The 21635-nt window shown below is 61.8% G+C and overlaps 1 protein-coding gene across 2 annotated transcripts in view; it reads left to right on the plus strand.

Moving 5' to 3' along the window:
- MARK4 (microtubule affinity regulating kinase 4) overlaps positions 1-21635 on the plus strand; it is a 54333-nt gene that overhangs the window by 28619 nt on the left and 4079 nt on the right. The window contains exons 10-17 of one of the 2 annotated variants that reach the window (XM_090129817.1): positions 525-624; positions 3177-3286; positions 5952-6108; positions 9831-9936; positions 9999-10113; positions 12879-12979; positions 17123-17410; positions 19630-19709. In XM_090129817.1, the coding sequence (XP_089985943.1) occupies positions 525-624; positions 3177-3286; positions 5952-6108; positions 9831-9936; positions 9999-10113; positions 12879-12979; positions 17123-17410; positions 19630-19709 (1057 nt within the window). Of the gene's footprint in view, positions 1-524; positions 625-3176; positions 3287-5951; positions 6109-9830; positions 10114-12878; positions 12980-17122; positions 17411-19629; positions 19710-21635 lie in introns of both variants that reach the window. The other variant, XR_016461268.1, reaches the window with a different exon arrangement.

Here is a 21635-nt window from a genome sequence, read left to right on the forward strand (position 1 = left end):
GGGGAGCTGGGGGGCAATTGGGGGAGATGGGGGGCAGTTGGGGGGAGGTAGGGGCAGCTGGGGGGGGATGGGGGGCAACTGGGGGGGCTGGGGGCAATTGGGGGGAGGTGGGGGGCAGTTGGGGGGGGATGGGGGCAACTGGGGGCTCTGGGGGGCAGTTGGGGGGAGGTGGGGGGCAATTGAGGGGCGCTGGGGGCGGTTGGGAGATCTGGGGGGCTATAGGGCAATATGGGGTTATGGGAGGTTATGGGGTTACGGGGCTTTATGGGGTTACAGGGGGTTTGGGGTTATGGGAGGTTATGGGGTTATGGGGCTTTATGGGGTTACGGGGTGTTATGGGGTTATGGAGTTACGGGGGGTTATGGGGTTATGGGGGGTTATGGGGTTATGGGGTCACAGGGGGTTATGGGGTTATGGGGTCATGGCATCCAGCAGGAGGTGACCCCCATGATGTCACCCCATAAACGTCCCCCCCACTGCCCCCCCCAACGTCACCCCACAACCGCCCCCCCGCCGCCCCGCAGCAAATCATGAAGGACAAATGGATCAACATCGGCTACGAGGGCGACGAGCTGAAACCCTACAAGGAGCCCGAGGAGGATTTCGGGGACACCAAGCGCATCGGTGAGGGCGGCCCCACAGCGGCGCCCCATAGGGCACCCATAGGGCACCCCATAGGGCACCCCATAATGGCACCCCAGAGCGGCACCCCAGAGCGGCACCCTATAATGCCACCCCATAGCGGCACCCTATAATGGCACCCCATAATGGCACCCCATAATGGCACCCCATAGCGACACCCCATAATGGCACCCCATAATGGGACCCCATAGCGGCACCCCATAATGGCACCCCACAGTGGCACCCCACAGTGGCACCCCATAGCAGCACCCCATTGACCCCATAGCAGCACCCCATAGTGGCACCCCATAACGGCACCCCATAGGGGCACCCCACAGTGGCACCCCATAGCGACAACCCATAGCAGCACCCTATAATGCCACCCCATAGCAGCACCCCATAGGGGCACCCTATAATGCCACCCCATAGCGGCACCCCATAACGACACCCCATAGCGGCACCCCATAGCAGCACCCAATTGACCCCATAGCGGCACCCCATAATGGCATCCCATAGCGGCACCCTATAATGCCACCCCATAGCGGCACCCCATAACGGCACCCCATAGCGGCACCCTATAATGCCACCCCATAGCGGCACCCCATTGACCCCATAACGGCACCCCATAGCAGCACCCCATAATGGCACCCCATAGCAGCACCCCATAACGGCACCCCATAACGGCACCCCATAGGGGCACCCCATAATGGCACCCCATTGACCCCATAGCGGCACCCCATAGGGGCACCCCAGTGACCCCATAGCAGCACCCCATAGCGGCACCCCATAACGGCACCCCATAGCAGCACCCCGCTGACCCCATAAATGCACCGCACTGACCCCATAACGGCACCCCATTGACCCCATAACTGTACCCCATAGCGGCACCCCATAACGGCACCCCGGTGACCCCATAGCGGCACCCCATAAGGGCACCCCATAATGACACCCTATTGACCCCATAGAGGCACCCCATAGCAGCACCCTATAACTGCACCCCATAAGGGCACCCCATAGCGACCCCATAACGGCATGCCATAATGGCACCCCACAGACCCCATAATGGCACCCCATAACCACACCCCATAACGGCACCCCATCACTGACCCCATTACCCCATTGACCCCATAGGGATGATGGTGGGCTGGGTTACCCCATAACTGACCCCAAAACCGACCCCATAACGTCACTGACCCCATAACCGACCCCATAGAACTGATGAGGGCGATGAGTTACCCCATGACCCCATAACCGCCCCCATAACCGCCCCCATAACCCCATAGAGCTGATATTTGGGGCTCATTACTCCACAGCGCCCCCTGGTGTCCAATTGCCCGCATTGCACCCAGCTGATGGTTGGGCTGGGTTACCCCATAACCGACCCCATAACCGACCCTATAACCGACCCCATAACGTCACTGACCCCACAACCGACCCCACAGAGCTGATGGTGGGGATGAGTTACCCCATGACCCCATAACCGCCCCCATAACCGCCCCCATAACCCCATAGAGCTGATGGTTGGGCCTCGTTACTCCACAGCGCCCCCTGGTGTCCAATTGCCCGCATTGCACCCAGCTGATGGTTGGGCTGGGTGACCCCATAAGCGACCCCATACCCGACCCCATAACCGACCCTATAACCGACCCCATAACGTCACTGACCCCATAACCAACCCCACAGAGCTGATGGTGGGGGTGGGTTATCCCATGGCCCCATAACCGACCCCATAACCCCACAGAGCTGATGGTTGGGTTGCATTACTCCACAGCGCCCCCTGGTGTCCAATTGCCCTCATTGCAACCAGCTGATGGTTGGGCTGGGTTACCCCATAACTGACCCCATAACCGACCCTATAACCGACCCCATAACGTCACTGACCCCACAACCGACCCCACAGAGCTGATGAGGGCGATGAGTTACCCCATGACCCCATAACCGCCCCCATAACCGCCCCCATAACCCCATAGAGCTGATATTTGGGGTGCGTTACTCCATAGCGCCCCCTGGTGTCCGATTGGCTGCATTGCACCCAGCTGATGGTTGGGCTGGGTTACCCCATAACCGACCCCATAACCGACCCTATAACCGACCCCATAACGTCACTGACCCCACAACCGACCCCACGGAGCTTATGGTGGGGATGGGTTACCCCATAACCGACCCCATAACCGCCCCCATAACCCCATAGAGCTGATATTTGGGGCTCATTACTCCACAGCGCCCCCTGGTGTCCAATTTCCCGCATTGCACCCAGCTGATGGTTGGGCTGGGTTACCCCATAACCGACCCCATAACCGACCCCATAACGTCACTGACCCCACAACCAACCCCATAGAACTGATGGAGGGGATGGGTTACCCCATGACCCCATAACCGCCCCCATAACCCCATAGAGCTGATGGTTGGGACGCGTTACTCCACAGCGCCCCCTGGTGTCCAATTGCCCTCATTGCACCCAGCTGATGGTTGGGCTGGGTTACCCCATAACCGACCCCATAACCGACCCTATAACCGACCCCATAACGTCACTGACCCCACAACCGACCCCACAGAGCTGATGGTGGGGATGGGTTACACGCGGGAGGAGATCAAGGAGTCGCTGAGCAGCCAGAAATACAACGAGGTGACGGCGACCTATTTCCTGCTGGGCAGGAACGGGGAGGTGAGCGGGGTTTTGGGGTCGGTATGGGGTCGTTATGGGGTCGTTATGGGGTCGGTGCGGGATATGGGGTCGTTATGGGGGTGTGGGGACATCGTGGGGTTATGGGGACGTTATGGGGATGTGGGGTGGATGGGGAAAAGGGGGGATATTGGGTTATCATGGGGTTATGGGGATGTGGGGTAAATGGGGGATATGGGGGGTTATGGGGTCATTATGAGGTTATGGGGTTGTTATGGGGTTATGGGGTTGTTATGGGGTTATGGGGTCGTTATGGGGGTGTAGGGACATTATGGGGTTATGGGGACGTTACGGGGATATGGGGGATATGGGGTGTTATGGGGTTATGGGGATGTGGGGTAAATGGGGGGTTATGGGGTTGTTATGGGGTTATGGGGTTGTTATGGGGTTATGGGGTCAGTATGGGGGTATGGGGTGGATGGGGATATGGGGGATATGGGGTCATTATGGGGTTATGGGGTCAGTATGGGGTTATAGGGTCATTATGGGGATGTGGGGTAGATGGGGATATGGGGGATATGGGGGGTTATGGGGTCATTATGAGGTTATGGGGTTTGTTATGGGGTTATGGGGTCGTTATGGGGATGTGGGGGATATGGGGTGTTATGGGGTTATGGGGATGTGGGGTAAATGGGGGATATGGGGGATTATGGGGTCATCATGGGGTTATGGGGTCATTATGGGGTTATGGGGTTGTTATGGGGTTATGGGGGATGGGGATATGGGGGGATTTTGGGGTTATGGGGTCATTTTGGGGTTATGGGGTCATTATGGGGTTATGGGGACGTTATGGGGATAAGGGGGGGTTATGGGGTTATGGGTCATTATGGAGTTATGGGTCATTATGGGGTTATGGGGGGATGGGGATATGGGGGTTATGGGGTCATTATGAGATTATGGGGGGATGGGGATATGGGGGGATATTGGGGTTATGGGGTCATTATGGGGTTATCAGGTCATTATGGGGTTATGGGGATATGGGGATATGGGGATATGGGGGTTATGGCGTCATTATGGGGTTATGGGGACGTTTGGGGATATGGGGTGGATGGGGATGTGGGTCAGTTGTGTGTGGGGATGTGGGAGATATGGGGGATATGGGGGGGATGGGGATATGGGGCCATTATGGGGACGTGGGGGTCGTTATGGGGCACTGTGGGGTGCTGTGGGTCTCTGTGGGGCATTGTGGGGCTCTGTGGGGTGCTGTGGGTTTCTATAGGGTCCCTATGGGGTCTCTATGGGTCCCTATGGGTCCCTGTGGGTCTCTATGGGTCGCTATGGGTCGCTATGGGTCGCTATGGGTCGCTGTGGGGTTCCTATGGGTCTCTATGGGTCGCTATGGGTCTCTATGGGGTCCCTATGGGTCGCTGTGGGGTCTCTGTGGGTCCCTATGGGTCTCTGTGGGTCTCTGTGGGTCTCTATGGGGTCTCTGTGGGTCGCTGTGGGGTCCCTATGGGTCTCTATGGGGTTGCTGTGGGGCTCTGTGGGGTGCTGTGGGTTTCTATAGGGTCGCTGTGGGGTCTCTATGGGGTCTCTATGGGCTGCAGTGCGGCCCTACGGTCGCTATGGGGCGCTGTGGGTCTCTATGGGGCGCAGCGCGGCCCTATGATCACTATGGGTCCCTGTGGGTCTCTATGGGTCGCTATGGGTCTCTATGGGTCCCTATGGGTCGCTGTGGGGTCGCTGTGGGGTCCCTATGGGTCCCTATGGGTCTCTATGGGTCTCTATGGGGTCCCTATGGGTCGCTGTGGGGTCCTTATGGGGTCTCTGTGAGTCTCTGTGGGTCGCTGTGGGTCTCTATGGGGTCGCTGTGGGGTCCCTATGGGTCTCTATGGGGTTGCTGTGGGGCTCTGTGGGGTGCTGTGGGTTTCTATAGGGTCCCTGTGGGGTCTCTATGGGGTCGCTATGGGTCGTTATGGGTCGTTATGGGGTCGCTATGCGGTCCCTATGGGTCACTATGGGCTGCAGTGCGGCCCTACGGTCGCTATGGGTCGCTGTGGGTCTCTATGGGTCCCTATGGGTCGCTGTGGGGTCCCTATGGGTCGCTGTGGGGTCGCTATGGGTCGCTATGGGTCGCTGTGGGTCTCTATGGGTCCCTATGGGTCGCTGTGGGGTCGCTATGGGTCGCTATGGGTCTCTATGGGGTTGCTGTGGGGTCCCTATGGGTCTCTATGGGTCTCTATGGGGTCCCTATGGGTCGCTGTGGGGTCCTTATGGGGTCTCTGTGAGTCTCTGTGGGTCGCTGTGGGTCTCTATGGGGTCGCTGTGGGGTCCCTATGGGTCTCTATGGGGTTGCTGTGGGGCTCTGTGGGGTGCTGTGGGTTTCTATAGGGTCCCTGTGGGGTCTCTATGGGGTCCCTATGGGTCGTTATGGGGTCGCTATGTGGTCCCTATGGGTCGCTATGGGTCCCTATGGGGTCTCTATGGGCTGCAGTGCGGCCCTATGGTCACTATGGGTCCCTGTGGGTCGCTATGGGTCCCTATGGGTCCCTATGGGTCTCTATGGGTCCCTATGGGTCGCTGTGGGGTCTCTATGGGGTCTCTGCGGGTCTCTATGGGGTCGCTATGGGTCCCTCTGGGGTCTCTATGTGCTGCAGTGCGGCCGTACGGTCGCTATGGGTCGCTATGGGGCGCTGTGGTCCCGCAGGCGGGGCTGGGCGGCAGCTCCCTATCGCTGTCGTTGTCGCTGTCGCGACTGCGGGCGCCCAACGAGGGGCCGAACGGAGCCGCCAAGGGGGGGCACGGGCACAGCAAGGCGGCGCGGGCGGCCACGGCGCAGAGGCAGCGGCGGCACAGCGACTTCTGTGAGCGGGGGGTTATGGGGTGAGGGGTGATGGGGTGTGGGGTGATGGGGTGAGGGGTTATGGGGTGTGGGGTGTGGGGTGTGGGGTTATGGGGTGTGGGGTGTGGGGTGGGTATGGGGTGTGGGGTTATGGGGTGAGGGGTGATGGGGTGTGGGGTGAGGGGTTATGGGGTTATGGGGTTATGGGGTTATGGGGTGAGGGGTGTGGGGTATGGGGTGTGGGGTTATGGGGTGAGGGGTTATGGGGTGATGGGGTGTGGGGTGTGGGGTGGGTATGGGGTGATGGGGTGATGGGGTTATGGGGTGATGGGTTATGGGGTGTGGGGTTATGGGGTGTGGGGTGATGGGGTGTGGGGTGATGGAGTTATGGGGTGTGGGGTGATGGGGTTATGGGGTATGGGGTTATGGGGTATGGGGGTATGGGGTGTGGGGTGTGGGGTGTGGGGTGATGGGGTGTGGGGTTATGGGGTGATGGGGTGTGGGGTGTAGGGTGTGGGGTTATGGGGTGTGGGGTTATAGGGTTATGGGGTTATGGGTTATGGGGTGTGGGGTTATGGGGTATGGGGTTATGGGGTGTGGGGTTATGGGGTGATGGGGTGTGGGGTTGTGGGGTGTGGGGTTATGGGGTATGGGGTGTGGGGTTATGGGGTGATGGGGTTATGGGTGATGGGGATATGGGGTTATGGGGTGTGGGGTGTGGGGTGTGGGGTTATGGGTGATGGGGATATGGGGTTATGGGGTGTGGGGTGTGGGGTGTGGGGTTATGGGTTATGGGGTGTGGGGTGATGGGGTGTGGGGTTATCAGGGATGGGGTGTGGGGTGATGGGTTATGGGGTATGGGGTATGGGGTTATGGGGTGTGGGGTGATGGGGTTATGGGGTTATGGGGTAATGGGGTGTGGGGTGTGGGGTGATGGGGTGTGGGGTGATGGGGTGATGGGGTGTGGGGTGTAGGGTGTGGGGTTATGGGGTGTGGGGTGATGGGTGATGGGGTTATGGGGTGTGGGGTTATGGGGTGTGGGGTTATAGGGTTATGGGGTGTGGGGTGATGGGGTTATGGGGTGTGGGGTGATGGGTGATGGGGTTATGGGGTGTGGGGTTATGGGGTGTGGGGTTATAGGGTTATGGGGTTATGGGTTATGGGGTGTGGGGTGTGGGGTGTGGGGTTATGGGGTGATGGGGTGTGGGGGTATGGGGTTATGGGTTATGGGGTGGGTATGGGGTGATGGGTTTATGGGGTGTTGGGTATGGGGTTATGGGGTGATGGGGTGTGGGGTTATGGGGTGTGGGGTTATGGGGTTATGGGGTATGGGGTGAGGGGTTATGGGGTTATGGGGTAATGGGGTGTGGGGTTATGGGGTTATGGGGTATGGGGTTATGGGGTGTGGGGTGGGTATGGGGTGATGGGGTGATGGGGTATGGGGTGATGGGGTGATGGGGTTATGGGGTTTGGGGTTATGGGGTTTGGGGTTATGGGGTGATGGGTGATGGGGTTATGGGGTGTGGGGGTATGGGGTATGGGGTATGGGGTATGGGGTTATGGGGTGATGGATTATGGGGTGTGGGGTTATGGGGTTATGGGGGGTTGGGGTGTGGGGTATGGGGGTATGGGGTTATGGGGTCATGGTGTATGGGGTTATGGGGTGATGGGGTATGGGGTGTGGGGTGATGGGGTGTGGGGTGATGGGATATGGGGCTATGGGGTATGGGGTTATGGGATACGGGGTGATGGGGTGATGGGGTGTGGGGTGGGTATGGGGTGATGGGTTATGGGGTTATGGGGTGTGGGGTGATGGGTTATGGGGTGTGGGGTTATGGGGTGATGGGTGATGGTGTTATGGGGTATGGGGTGGGTATGGGGGGATATGGGGGGTGTATTGGGGTGGGGGGGGACACGAGGGGGGATATGGGGTGGGTATGGGAGGTATGGGGGGTATGGGGGGGTTATGGGGTGGTTATGGGGGAATATGGAGGGGTTATGGGGTGGGTATGGGGTGTGGGGGGGACACGGGGTGGTTGTGGGGGGGTTACGGGGGGGTCCGGGCTGCTTATGGGGTGGGGCTGTGCTTTGGGGTCAGCCATGAGGACCCCATCATAACCTCCACCTGCCCCCCCCACCCCTTTGTGTCTCCCCCCCTTCTGTCCCCCCCCCCAATTTCCCCCCATCCCCCTTATCTACCCCCCCCTTGGTGCCCCCACCCCCTTTTTGTCCCCCCCCTTTTCCCCCCCCCGTGCCCCCCACCCCTTTTTACCCCTCCCACCCCTCACTCCCCCCACCCCAATATTTCCCCCCCACCCCCTTGTGCCCCCCCCGTGCCCCCCACCCCCTTTTATCCCCTCCACCCCTTGTGCCCCCCCACCCCCTTACTCCCCCCACCCCAATTTCTCCCCCCCTCCCTCGTGCCCCCCCCACTTCCCCCCCATTCTGCCCCCCCACCCCCTTATCCCCCCCACTGTCCCCCCCACCCCAATTTCCCCCCCCTTGCGACCCCCCCGTGCCCCCCACCCCCTTTTTGTCCCCCGTCTCCCCCCCACCCCATTCTGCCCCCCCACTGCCCCTTTTTCTTCCCCCCACCCCAATTTCCCCCCCCATGACCCCCCATTTCCCCCCCCATTCTGCCCCCCACCCCCTTTTATCCCCCCCACTGCCCCCCCCACCCCCTTGTGCCCCCCCCCACTGCCCTCCCCCCACCCCAATTCCCCCCTTTGTGCCCCCCACTCCCCCCCCATTCTCCCCCCCACCCCCTTTTATGCCCCCCCATCCCAACCTCCCCCCCCCCTTCGTGCCCCCCCCCTTGACGACCCCCACCGCCCCCCACCCCCTTCTGCCCCCCTTCTGCCCCCCCTACTGCCCTCCCCCCACCCCAATTCCCCCCTTCATGCCCCCCAACTGCCCCCCCCCTTGACGACCCCCACCGCCCCCACCCCCTTTTTGTCCCCCTTCTCCCCCCCACCCCCTTGTGCCCCCCCACCCCAATTCAACCCCCCCCCTTATCCCCCCCACTGCCCCCCCATCCCAACTTCCCCCCCCATCTCCCCCCCCTTCATGCCCCCCCTTGACGACCCCCCCACTGCCCCCCACCCCCTTTTATCCCCCCACTGCCCCCCCATCCCAACCTCCCCCCCCCCTTCGTGCCCCCCCCCTTGACGACCCCCACCGCCCCCCACCCCCTTCTGCCCCCCTTGTGCCCCCCCCACTGCCCCCCCCACCCCAATTCCCCCCTTTGTGCCCCCCACTCCCCCCCTATTCTACCCCCCACCCCCTTTTATCCCCCCCACTGCCCCCCCGTCCCAACTTCCCCCCCCCCTTCATGCCCCCCCCCTTGACGACCCCCCCACTGCCCCCCACCCACTTTTATCCCCCCCCATCCCAACCTCCCCCCCCCCTTCGTGCCCCCCCCCTTGACGACCCCCACCGCCCCCCACCCCCTTATGCCCCCCTTCTGCCCCCCCCACTGCCCTCCCCCCACCCCAATTCCCCCCCCCTTCATGCCCCCCCACTGCCCCCCCCCTCGACGACCCCCCAACTGCCCCCCACCCCCTTTTATCCCCCCCCATCCCAACCTGCCCCCCCCTTGACGACCCCCACCGCTCCCCACCCCCTTTTTGTCCCCCTTCTCCCCCCCCCACCCGTTCCACCCCCTTTTCCCCCCCCATCCCCTTTCTCCCCCCCCCCTCCCTCGTGCCCCCCCCCCCCCCAATTCTTGATGCCCCCCCCCCCCAGGCGGCCCCTCCCCCATCGCAGCCCACCCCAAACGCAGCCCTACCAGCACTGGGGAGGGGGAGCTGAAGGAGGAGCGGCTCCCCCCCCGCAAAGCCAGCATCAGCGTCGGGGGGGGGGCAGGAGGAGGAGGAGGAGGAGGAGGAGGAGCCGGAGGGGGGGGGACCGTTGGGGTGGGGGGGGGGGGCGCGGGATGCCCCCCCCTTCCAGCCCTATGGTCAGCAGCGCCCACAACCCCAATAAGGCGGAGATCCCGGAAAGGCATAAAGATGGAGCAGGGAATGCGGTGGGTGGGACTGGGGGGGGGGGGAATGGGGGGGGGGGAAATGGGGGTGGGGGGAACATATGGGGCAGGGGAGTGGAGGGGGGGGCACCTGTGGGGTAATTATGGGGCATAGGGCAGTGGGGGGGCGCAGGGGGGCAGCTATGGGGCATAGGGGTGGGGGGGGGCACGGGGGGGCAGCTGTAGGGCATAGGGACGGACGGGGGGGGCACAGGGGGGGCACTTATGGGGTATAGGATGGGGGTGGGGGGCACCTATGGGGCAGGGGGGTGGAGGGGGGGGCACCTGTGGGGTAATTATGGGGCATAGGATGGTGGGGGGGGGCACAGGGGGGGTAGCTGTGGGGCATTTGGGTGGAGGGGGGGGCTGGGGGGGGCACTTCTGGGGTATAGGATGGGGGTGGGGGGCACCTATGGGGCAAAGGGGTGGAGGGGGAGGGTTGGGGGGGGCACTTATGGGGTAATTATGGGGCATAGGATGGTGGGGGGGGCGCGGGGGGGCAGCTATGGGGCATAGGGACGGACGGGGGGGGCACAGGGGGGGCACTTATGGGGTATAGGATGGGGGTGGGGGGCACCTATGGGGCATAGGGGTGGAGGGGGGGCACCTGTGGCGTAAGTATGGGGCATAGGATGGTGGGGGGGCGCAGGGGGGGCAGCTATGGGGCATAGGTACGGACGGGGGGGGCACTTATGGGGTATAGGATGGGGGTGGGGGGCACCTATGGGGCAAAGGGGTGGAGGGGGAGGGTTGGGGGGGGCACTTATGGGGTAATTATGGGGCATAGGATGGTGGGGGGGGTGCAGGGGGGCAGCTATGGGGCACAGGGGTGGAGGGGGGGGCACTTATGGGGTTTAGGATGGGGGTGGGGGGCACCTATGGGGCATAGGGGTGGGGGGGGAGGGTTGGGGGGGGCACTTATGGGGTAATTATGGGGCATAGGATGGTGGGGGGGGCGCGGGGGGGCAGCTATGGGGCATAGGGGTGGGGGGGGGCACTTATGGGGTTTAGGATGGGGGTGGGGGGCACCTATGGGACAGGGGGGATGAGGGGGGGGGGCACCTGTGGGGTAATTATGGGGCATAGGATGGTGGGGGGGGCAGCTATGGGGGGGCAATTATAGGGTAATTATGGGGCATAGGGGCACTGGGGGGGCACAGGGGGGCACTTATGGGGTATAGGATGGGGGTGGGGGGCACCTATGGGGCAGGGGGGTGGAGGGGGGGGCACCTGTGGGGTAATTATGGGGCATAGGATGGTGGGGGGGGGCGCAGGGGGGCAGCTATGGGGCATGGGGGTGGGGGGGGGGCACGGGGGGGCAGCTGTAGGGCATAGGGATGGACGGGGGGGGCACAGGGGGGGCACTTATGGGGTATAGGATGGGGGTGGGGGGCACCTATGGGGCAAAGGGGTGGAGGGGGAGGGTTGGGGGGGGCACTTATGGGGTAATTATGGGGCATAGGCTGGTGGGGGGGGCGCGGGGGGGCAGCTATGGGGCATAGGGGTGGAGGGGGGGCATGTGAGGGTACGGGGGGGCAACAATGGGGCATAGGGGTGCAGGGGGGGGCACCTGTGGGGTAGTTATGGGGCGTAGGATGGTGGGGGGGGGCATGGGGGGGCAGCTATGGGGCATAGGGACGGATGGGGGGGGCTGGGGGGGCACTTATGGGGTATAGGATGGGGGTGGGGGGCACCTATGGGGCATAGGGGTGGAGGGGGAGGGTTGGGGGGGGCACTTATGGGGTAATTATGGGGCATAGGATGGTGGGGGGGGCGCAGGGGGGGCAGCTATGGGGCATAGGGGTGGGGGGGGGGCACTTATGGGGTTTAGGATGGGGGTGGGGGGCACCTATGGGACAGGGGGGATGAGGGGGGGGGGCACCTGTGGGGTAATTATGGGGCATAGGATGGTGGGGGGGGCATGGGGGGGCAGCTATGGGGGGGCAATTATAGGGTAATTATGGGGCATAGGGGCACTGGGGGGGCACAGGGGGGCACTTATGGGGTATAGGATGGGGGTGGGGGGCACCTATGGGGCAGGGGGGTGGAGGGGGGGGCACCTGTGGGGTAATTATGGGGCATAGGATGGTGGGGGGGGGTGCAGGGGGGGCAGCTATGGGGCATAGGGGTGGAGGGGGGGGCACGGGGGGGCAGCTATAGGGCATAGGGTTGTACGGGGGGGGCACTTATGGGGTATAGGGTGGGGGTGGGGGGCACCTATGGGGCATAGGGGTGGGGGGGGTCCCAAGCTATGGGTCAGAATGGGGCCCCCCCAGACCCCATAGACAATAATGCCCCCCCCCCCCCCCCTATGACCCATAGACTGGAATGGGGACCCCCCCAAACCCCATAGACCAGAATGGAGACACCCCCTCCCCCCCCCACACCCATAGATCAGAATTGCCCCCCCCCCCCAGACCCATAGACAATAATGGGGACCCCCCCAGACCCATAGATTGGAATGGGGACCCCCCCAACCTATGGGTCAGAATGGGGCCCCCCCAAACCCCATAGACAATAATGGAGACCCCCCCCCCCCCCTCAAGACCCATAGATCACAATTGCCCCCCCCCCCCCCCAGACCCATAGACAAATGGGGACCCCCCCCGGACCCATAGACAATAATGAGGACCCCCCCCCCGGAGCCCCCAGACCCATAGACCAGAATGAGGACCCTGCAGCTCAGGATGCTGGGGGGGGCACCCACGGGCCCTGTCACCTTACGGGTGGGGGCACCTATGGGTGCTGACCCCCCCCCCCCCCCCCAGCCGGCCGTGCCCCCCAGCGCCATGGCGCGCAGGAACACCTACGTGTGCACCGAGAGGGGGGGGGAGCGACACCCCCTGCTGCATAACGGCAAGGAATGCAGGTGGGGGGGCTGGGGGGGGGGCACGGGGGGGTGGGGGGGGAGGGGGGGGTGTGGGTGGGGAGGGGGAATGGGGGGGGGATGGGGTGCAGGGGAGGACAATGGGGGGGGGAGGGACATTGGGGGTGGGACAGGGATAGTGGGGGGGCAGTAGGGGGATGGGGGGGGTGGGGGGGCATTTGGGGGGGGTATGGGGGTCTATGGGGGCGGGGGGGAGAGTGGGGGACTGGGGGGGGCAGTGGGGGGACAATGGGTGACAGTAGGGGGCGGGGGGGGGGACGTTGTGGGATGGGGGAGACAGGGACAGAAGGGGGGGCTGTGGGGGATGGGGGGCAAAAGGGGGATGGGGGGGTCCTGGGGGGGGGTGATTGGGGGGGGATGGGGTGTCAATGGGTGCCAGTGGGTTCTTAATGGGTTCCAATGGGTGTCAATGGGTTCCAATGGGTGCCAATGGGTTCCATTGAGTTCCATTGGGTTCCAGAGGGTTTCAATGGGTGCCAATAGGTTCTTAATGGGTTCCAATGGGTGCCAATGGGTTCCAATGGGTTCCATTGAGTTCCAATGGGTTCCAGAGGGTTTCAATGGGTGCCAGTGGGTTCTTAATGGGTTCCAATGGGTTCCGATGGCTTCCAATGAGTGCTAATGGGTTCCATTGGGTTCCAATGGGTTCCGGTGGGTTTCAATGGGTGCCAGTGGGATCTTAATGGGTTCCAATGGGTTCCACTGGGGTGCCAATGGGTTCCGATGGCTTCCAATGGGTTCCAATGGGTGCCAATGGGTTCTTAATGGGTTCCAATGGCTTCCAATGGGTTCCAATGGGTGCCAGTGGGTTCTTAATGGGTTCCAATGGGTTCCAATGGGTGCCAGTGGGTTCTTAATGGGTTCCAATGGGTTCCACTGGGGTGCCAATGGGTTCCGATGGCTTCCAATGAGTGCTAATGGGTTCCATGGGGTGCCAAATGGGTTCCAGTGGGCTCCAATGGGTTCCAATGCGTTCCAGTGGGTGCCAATGGGGTTCCAATGGGTTCCAATGGGTGTCAATGGGTGCCAATGGATTCCAATGGGTGCCAACGGGTTCCAATGGACTGGCACTGGGTGCCAGTGGGGTGACACTGGGGAGCCAATGGGTGCCAATGGGTTCCAATGGGTTCCAATGGGGTGACACTGGGTTCCAATGGGTGCCAATGTGTCCCTATGGGTTCCAATGGGTTCCAATGGGTTCCAATGGGTGCCATTGGGTTCCATTGGGTTCCAGAGGGTTTCAATGGGTGCCAATGGGTTCTTAATGGGTTCCAATGGGTGCCAATGGGTTCCAATGGGTGCCAATGGGTGCCAATGGGTTCCATTGAGTTCCAATGGGTTCCAGAGGGTTTCAATGGGTGCCAGTGGGTTCCAATGGGTTCTTAATGGGTTCCAATGGGTTCCAATGGGTGCCAATGGGTTCCGATGGCTTCCAAATGGGGTGTCAGTGGGTTACAATGGGTGCCAATTGGGTTCCATTGGGTTCCAGAGGGTTTCAATGGGTGCCAATGGGTTCTTAATGGGTTCCAATGGGTTCCACTGGGGTGCCAATGGGTTCCGATGGCTTCCAATGGGTTCCAATGGGTGCCAATGGGTTCTTAATGGGTTCCAATGGGTTCCATTGGGTTCCAATGGGTTCCAGTGGGTTTCAATGGGTGCCAGTGGGTTCTTAATGGGTTCCAATGGGTTCCACTGGGGTGCCAATGGGTTCCGATGGCTTCCAATGAGTGCTAATGGGTTCCATGGGGTGCCAAATGGGTTCCAGTGGGCTCCAATGGGTTCCAATGCGTTCCAGTGGGTCTCAATGGGTTCCAATGGGTGTCAGTGGGTTCCTAATAGGGTTCCAATGGGTGCCAATTGGGTTCCAGAGGGTTTCAATGGGTGCCAATGGGTTCTTAATGGGTTCCACTGGGTTCCAATTGGTGCCAATGGGTTCCGATGGCTTCCAATGAGTGCTAATGGGTTCCATTGGGTTCCAATGGGTTCCGGTGGGTTTCAATGGGTGCCAGTGGGTTCTTAATGGGTTCCAATGGGTTCCATGGGGTGTCAATGGGGTTCCAATGGGTTCCAATGGGTGTCAATGGGTGCCAATGGGTGCCAGTGGGTTCCAGTGGGTTCCAATGGGTTCTTAATGGGTTCCAATGGGTGCCAATGGGTTCCAATGGGTTCCACTGGGGTGCCAATGGGTTTCAATGAGTGCCAATGGATTCCAATGGGTGCCAACGGGTTCCAATGGGCTGGCACTGGGTGCCAGTGGGTTCCAATGGATTCCAATGGGTTCCAGTGGGTTCCTAATTGGGTTCCAATGGGTTCCAATGGGTTCCAATGGATTCCAATGGGTGCCAATGGGTTCCAGTGGGTTCCACTGTGGTGCCAATGGATTCCAATGGGTGCCAATGGGTTCCAATGGGTTCCAATGGATTCCAATGGGTGCCAATGGGTTCCAATGGGTTCCACTGGGGTGCCAATGGATTCCAATGGGTGCCAATGGGGTGCCAATGGGTTTCAATGAGTGCCAATGGATTCCAATGGGTGCCAATGGATTCCAATGGGTGCCAATGGGTTCCAATGGGCTGGCACTGGGTGCCAGTGGGTTCCAATGGATTCCAATGGGTTCCAGTGGATTCCTAATGGGGTTCCAATGGGTTCCAATGGGGTGCCAATGGATTCCAGTGGGTGCCAATGGGTTCCAATGGGGTGACACGGGGGTGCCAATGGGTTCCAATGGGCTGGCACTGGGTGCCAATGGGGTGACACTGGGGTGCCAATGGGTTTCAATGGGTGCCCATGGGTTCCAATGGGGTGCCAATGGATTCCAATGGGTGCCAATGAGTTCCAATGGGCTGGCACTGGGTGCCAGTGGGGTGACACTGGGGAGCCAATGGGTGCCAATGGATTCCAATGGGTTCCACTGGGTTCCAATGGGTGCCAATGGGGTGCCAATGAGTTCCAATGGGTGCCAATGGATTCCAATGGGTGCCAATGGGTTCCAATGGGTGCCAATGGGTTCCAATGGGTTCCACTGGGGTGCCAATGGATTCCAATGGGTGCCAGTGGATTCCAATGGGATCCAATCGGTACCAATGGGTTCCACTGGGGTGTCAATGGGTTCCAATGGGTGCCAATGGGTGTCAATGGGTGCCAATGGGTGCCAGTGGGTTCCAATGGGGTTCCAATGGGTTCCAATGGGTGCCAATGGATTCCAATGGGTGCCAATGGGTTCCAATGGGTGCCAATGGATTCCACTGGGTTCCACTGGGTTCCAATGGGTTCCACTGGGGTGCCAATGGGTTCCAATGGGTGCCAATGGATTCCAATGGGTGCCAATGGGGTGCCAATGGGTTTCAATGAGTGCCAATGGATTCCAATGGGTGCCAATGGGTTCCAATGGGCTGGCACTGGGTGCCAAATGGGTTCCAATGGGTTCCACTGGGGTGCCAATGGGTTCCAATGGGTGCCCATGGGTTCCAATGGGGTGCCAATGGATTCCAATGGGTGCCAATGGGTTCCAATGGGGTGACACTGGGGTGCCAATGGGTTCCAATGGGCTGGCACTGGGTGCCAATGGGGTGACACTGGGGTGGCACTGGGGTGCCAGTGGGTTTCAATGGGTGCCCATGGGTTCCAATGGGGTGCCAATGGATTCCAACGGGTGCCAATGGGTTCCAATGGGCTGGCACTGGGTGCCAATGGGGTGACACTGGGGTGACACTGGGGTGCCAATGGGTTTCAATGGGTGCCAATGGATTCTAATGGGTGCCAATGGGTTCCAATGGGTGCCAATGGGTTCCAATGGGTTCCAATGGGTGCCAATGGGTTCCAATGGGTTCCAATGGGGTGCCAATGGATTCCAATGGGTTCCACTGGGGTGCCAATGGATTCTAATGGGTGCCAATGGGTTCCAATGGGTTCCAATGGGGTGCCAATGGATTCCAACGGGTGCCAATGGGTTCCAATGGGTTCCAATGGATTCCAATGGGTGCCAATGGGTTCCAATGGGGTGCCAATGGATTCCAACGGGTGCCAATGGGTTCCAGTGGGCTGGCACTGGCTGACACTGGGGTGACACTGGGGTGCCAATGGGTGCCAATGGCTGCCTCTAACCCCCCCTTGTCCCCCCCCCAGCCGAGCCCCCCCGCCGTCCCCCTCGAGCCACAGCATCGCGGCGGGCAGCGCGGACCGGACCCGCCTGGCGCGGGGCACGGCTGGCCGCAGCACTTTCCACGGGGGGGCGGTTCGAGACCGACGTCCCACGACGGGGGGAGGGGGGGGGGGAACCAACGTCACCCCCAGCCCGGGATCCCCCCCCCCGTCGTCCCTGCCCCCCCCCAACGACGCCTCGCCGCTGCCCCACAGCCGCTCCAGGGCCACCTCCAACCTCTTCAGCAAACTCACCTCCAAGCTGAGCCGCAGGTGGGACCCCCCCCATTGCCAACCCCCCCATTGCCCCCCCCCCCCATTGCCCCCCCCCCCATTCCCCCCCCACATTGCCCCCCCCCCCATTGCCCCCCCCCCCATTGCTCCCCCCCCCATTGCCCCCCCCCCCCATTGCTCCCCCCCCCATTGCCCCCTCCCCACTTCGGTGTCACCACCCCACCTTGGTGCCCCCCTCGCCCCCTCGGTGTCACCACCCCTCCCATTTCATGTCACCCCCCCCCCCCTTGCTGTCGCCACGCCACCTTGGTGCCCCCCCTGTCACCCCCCCCCTTGGTGTCACCACCTCACCTTGGTGCCCCCCCCCTCTCAGTGTCACCTCCCCTCCCGTTTCACGTCACCCCCTCCTTGATGTCACCCCCCCACCTTGGTTACCCCCCCCTTGGTGCCACCTCCCCCTCCCGTTTCATGTCACCCCCCCTTGGTGTCACCACCCCACCTTGGTGCCCCCCCCCTCGGTGTCACCACCCCTCCCATTTCATGTCACCCCCACCCCCCCTTGGTGTCGCCACGCCACCTTGGTGCCCCCCCTGTCACCCCCCCCTTGGTGTCACCCCCCCTTGGTGTCACCACCCCACCTTGGTGCCCCCCCCCTCGGTGTCACCTCCCCTCCCATTTCATGTCACCCCCCCCCCCTCGGTGTCACCACCCCACCTTGGTGCCCCCCTGTCAACCCCCCCCCTCGGTGTCACCTCCCCCTCCCATTTCATGTCACGCCCCCCCCCTTGGTGTCACCTCCTCCCTTGGTGTCACCCCTCTCCTTGGTGGCACCACCACACCTTGGTGCCCCTCCCCCCTCGATGTCACCTCCCCTCCCATTTCATGTCACCCCCCCCCCCCCTTGGTGTCACCACCCCACCTTGGTGCCCCCCCCCCTCGGTGTCACCTCCCCCTCCCGTTTCATGTCACCCCCCCCTTGGTGTCACCCCCCCAACCCCCCCTTGGTGTCATCTCCCCTCCCATTTCATGTCACCCCCCCCCCCCTTGGTGTCACCCCCCCTCGGTGTCACCCCCCCCCTTGGTGTCACCACCCCACCTTGGTGCCCCCCCTCCACTCCCCTTGGTGTCACCCCCCCTTGGTGTCACTCCCCTCCCCTTGGTGTCCCCCCCCTGCCTTGGTGTCACCACCCCACCTCGGTGTCACCTCCCCCTCCCATTTCATGTCACCCCCCCCCCCTCAGTGTCACCACCCCCCCACGGTGTCACTTAACCGTCTCGGTGTCCCCCCCTCTCAATGTCACCTCCCCCCCCCTCGGTGTCACCACCCCCCTTGTGTCACCTCCCCCCCGCCATTGGTGTCCCCCCCCTTGGTGTCACCCCCCCCCCCCTTTTGTGTCACTTTTCCCCCCCCTTGGTGTCACTTAACCCTCTTGATGCCCCCCTCTCTTGATGTCACCCCCCCTTGATGTCACCCCCCCCCTCGGTGTCACCCTCCCGCTTTGTGTCACCTTACCCCCCCCCTTGGTATCACCCCCCCCTCGGTGTCACCCTCAGTGTCACCTCCCCCCCCTTTTTGTCCCCTTCCCCCCCTGATGTCAACCCCCCCCCTTGATGTCACCCCTCCCTTTGTGTGTCCCCCCCCCTTGGTGTCACCTCCCCCTTTGTGTCACCTTACCCCCCCTTGGTGTCACCACCCCCCTTTATTGTCACCCCCCCCTTTGTGTCACCTCCCCCCCCTTATTGTCCCCTTCCCCCCCTGATGTCAACCCCCCCCCTTGATGTCACCCCTCCCTTTGTGTCCCCCCCCCTCAGTGTCACCCCCCCGCTTTGTGTCACCTTACCCCCCCCTTGGTATCACCCCCCCCTCGGTGTCACCCTCAGTGTCACCTCCCCCCCCCTTTTTGTCCCCTTCCCCCCCTGATGTCAACCCCCCCCCTTGATGTCACCCCTCCCTTTGTGTCCCCCCCCCTCAGTGTCACCCCCCCGCTTTGTGTCACCTTACCCCCACCTTGGTATCACCCCCCCCTCGGTGTCACCCTCAATGTCACTTCCCCCCCCTTTTTGTCCCCTTCACCCCCCTTGGTGTCACCCCCCCCTTGTTGTCACCCCCCTCTTTGTGTCCCCTCCCCCCCCCTTTTTGTCCCCTTCCCCCCCTGATGTCCACCCCCCCCCATGTTGTCACCCCCCCCTTGTTGTCACCCCCCCCATGTTGTCACCCCCCCCCCGATGTCACCCCCCTCACTGTCCCCCCCCCGCAGGGTCACCCTGGACCCCTCCAAGCGGCCCAGCTCCAACCGCTGCGTTCTGGGGACGCCGACGGCGCCGGGAGCCAAAATCAGTGAGCGGGGGGGGCAGCGGGGTCACGGGGTCACGGGGGGTCACTGGGGTCACGGGGGTCAGTGGGGTCAATGGGGTCGGTGGGGTCGGTGGGGTCAAGGGGGTCATTGGGATGGATGGGGTCAATGGCGTCAAGGGGGTCAATAGGGTCGGTGGGACAGATGGGGTCAGTGGGGTCAAAAGGGTCATTGGGGTCAAGGGGGTCATTGGGGTCAAGGGGGTCAATGGGGTCGGTGGGGTCAGTGGGATGGATGGGGTCAATGGGGTCACTGGGGTCAGTGGGGTCAAAAGGGTCAGTGGGGTCAATGGGGTCATTGGGGTCAATAGGGTCAGTGGGGTCAGTGGGGTCAAGGGGGTCAGTTGTGTCAATAGGGTCAATGGGGTCGGTGGGGTCAGTGGGACGGATGGGGTCAATGGGGTCAATGGGGTCAATGGGGTCATTGGGGTCAATAGGGTTGGTGGGGTCAATAGGGTCGGTGGGGTCTGTGGGGTCAATGGGGTCGGTGGGGTCAGTGGGGTCAAAAGGGTCAGTGGGGTCAAGGGGGTCATTGGGGTCAATAGGGTCACTGGGATCGGTGGGGTCAGTGGGACAGATGGGGTCACTGGGATCACTGGGGTCAAGGGGGTCAATGGGGTCAAGGGGGTCAATGAGGTCAAGGGGGTCAGTGGGGTCAGTGGGGTCAATAGGGTCAGTGGGGTCAATGGGGTCAGTGAGGTCAATGCGGTCAAGGGGGTCATTGGGGTCAAGGGGGTCATTGGGGTCAATGGGGTGAGTGGGGTCAGTGGGACAGATGGGGTCAGTGGGGTCATTGGGGTCAAGGGGGTCAGTGGGACAGATGGGGTCGGTGGGTCAAGGGGGTCATTGGGTTCAATGGGGTCATTGGGGTGAAGGGGGTCAATGGGGTCAGTGGGACAGATGGGGTCAGTGGGGTCATTGGGGTCAATAGGGTCAATGGGGTCATTGGGGTCAGTGGGACCATTGGGACCAATGGACCAGTGTCATCCCAGTATCACCAGTATCATTCCGGTATCCACCCCAGTATCATCCCAGTATCACCAGTATCATTCCAATCCCACCAGTATCCATCCCAGTATCACCAGTATCATCCCAGTGCCACCAGTATCACCCCAGTATGACCAGTATCCACCCCAGTATCGCCAGTATCATCCCAGTATCACCACTACAATCCCAGTATCACCAGTAACCATCCCAGTCCCACCAGTATCCATCCCAGTATGACCAGTATCCATCCCAGTCCCACCAGTATCTGTCCCAGTGCCACCAGTACCATCCCAGTATCACCAGTACGATCCCAGTATGACCAGTATCCATCCCAGTATCACCAGTATCCACCCCAATCCCACCAGTATCATCCCAGTATGACCAGTATCCATCCCAGTCCCACCAGTATCATCCCAGTATGACCAGTATCCGTCCCAGTATCACCAGTATCCACCCCAGTCCAACCAATATCATCCCAGTCCCACCAGTATCCATCCCAGTCCCACCAATATCATCCCAGTGCCACCAGTATCCACCCCAGTATCACCAGTATCCATCCTAATATTACCAGTATCCATCCCAGTATCACCAGTATCATCCCAGTCCCACCAGTATCATCCCAGTATCACCAGTATCCACCCCAGTCCCACCAGTATCCATCCCAGTATGACCAGTATCCATCCCAGTCCCACCAGTATCATCCCAGTATGACCAGTATCCATCCCAGTCCCACCAGTATCATCCCAGTATCACCAGTATCTGTCCCAGTGCCACCAGTATCCACCCCAGTCCCACCAGTACCATCCCAGTATGACCAGTATCCACCTCAATCCCACCAGTATCCCCCCCAGTCCCACCAGTACCACCCCAGTATGACCAGTATCCCTCCCAGTTCCTCTCCCTGCCCTTTGCCGTCGTTTTGGG

The sequence above is a fragment of the Phasianus colchicus genome, chromosome 38 (assembly GCF_987193195.1).
Source record: "Phasianus colchicus chromosome 38, bPhaCol1.hap1.1, whole genome shotgun sequence".
NCBI classification, from domain to species: Eukaryota; Metazoa; Chordata; class Aves; order Galliformes; family Phasianidae; genus Phasianus; species Phasianus colchicus.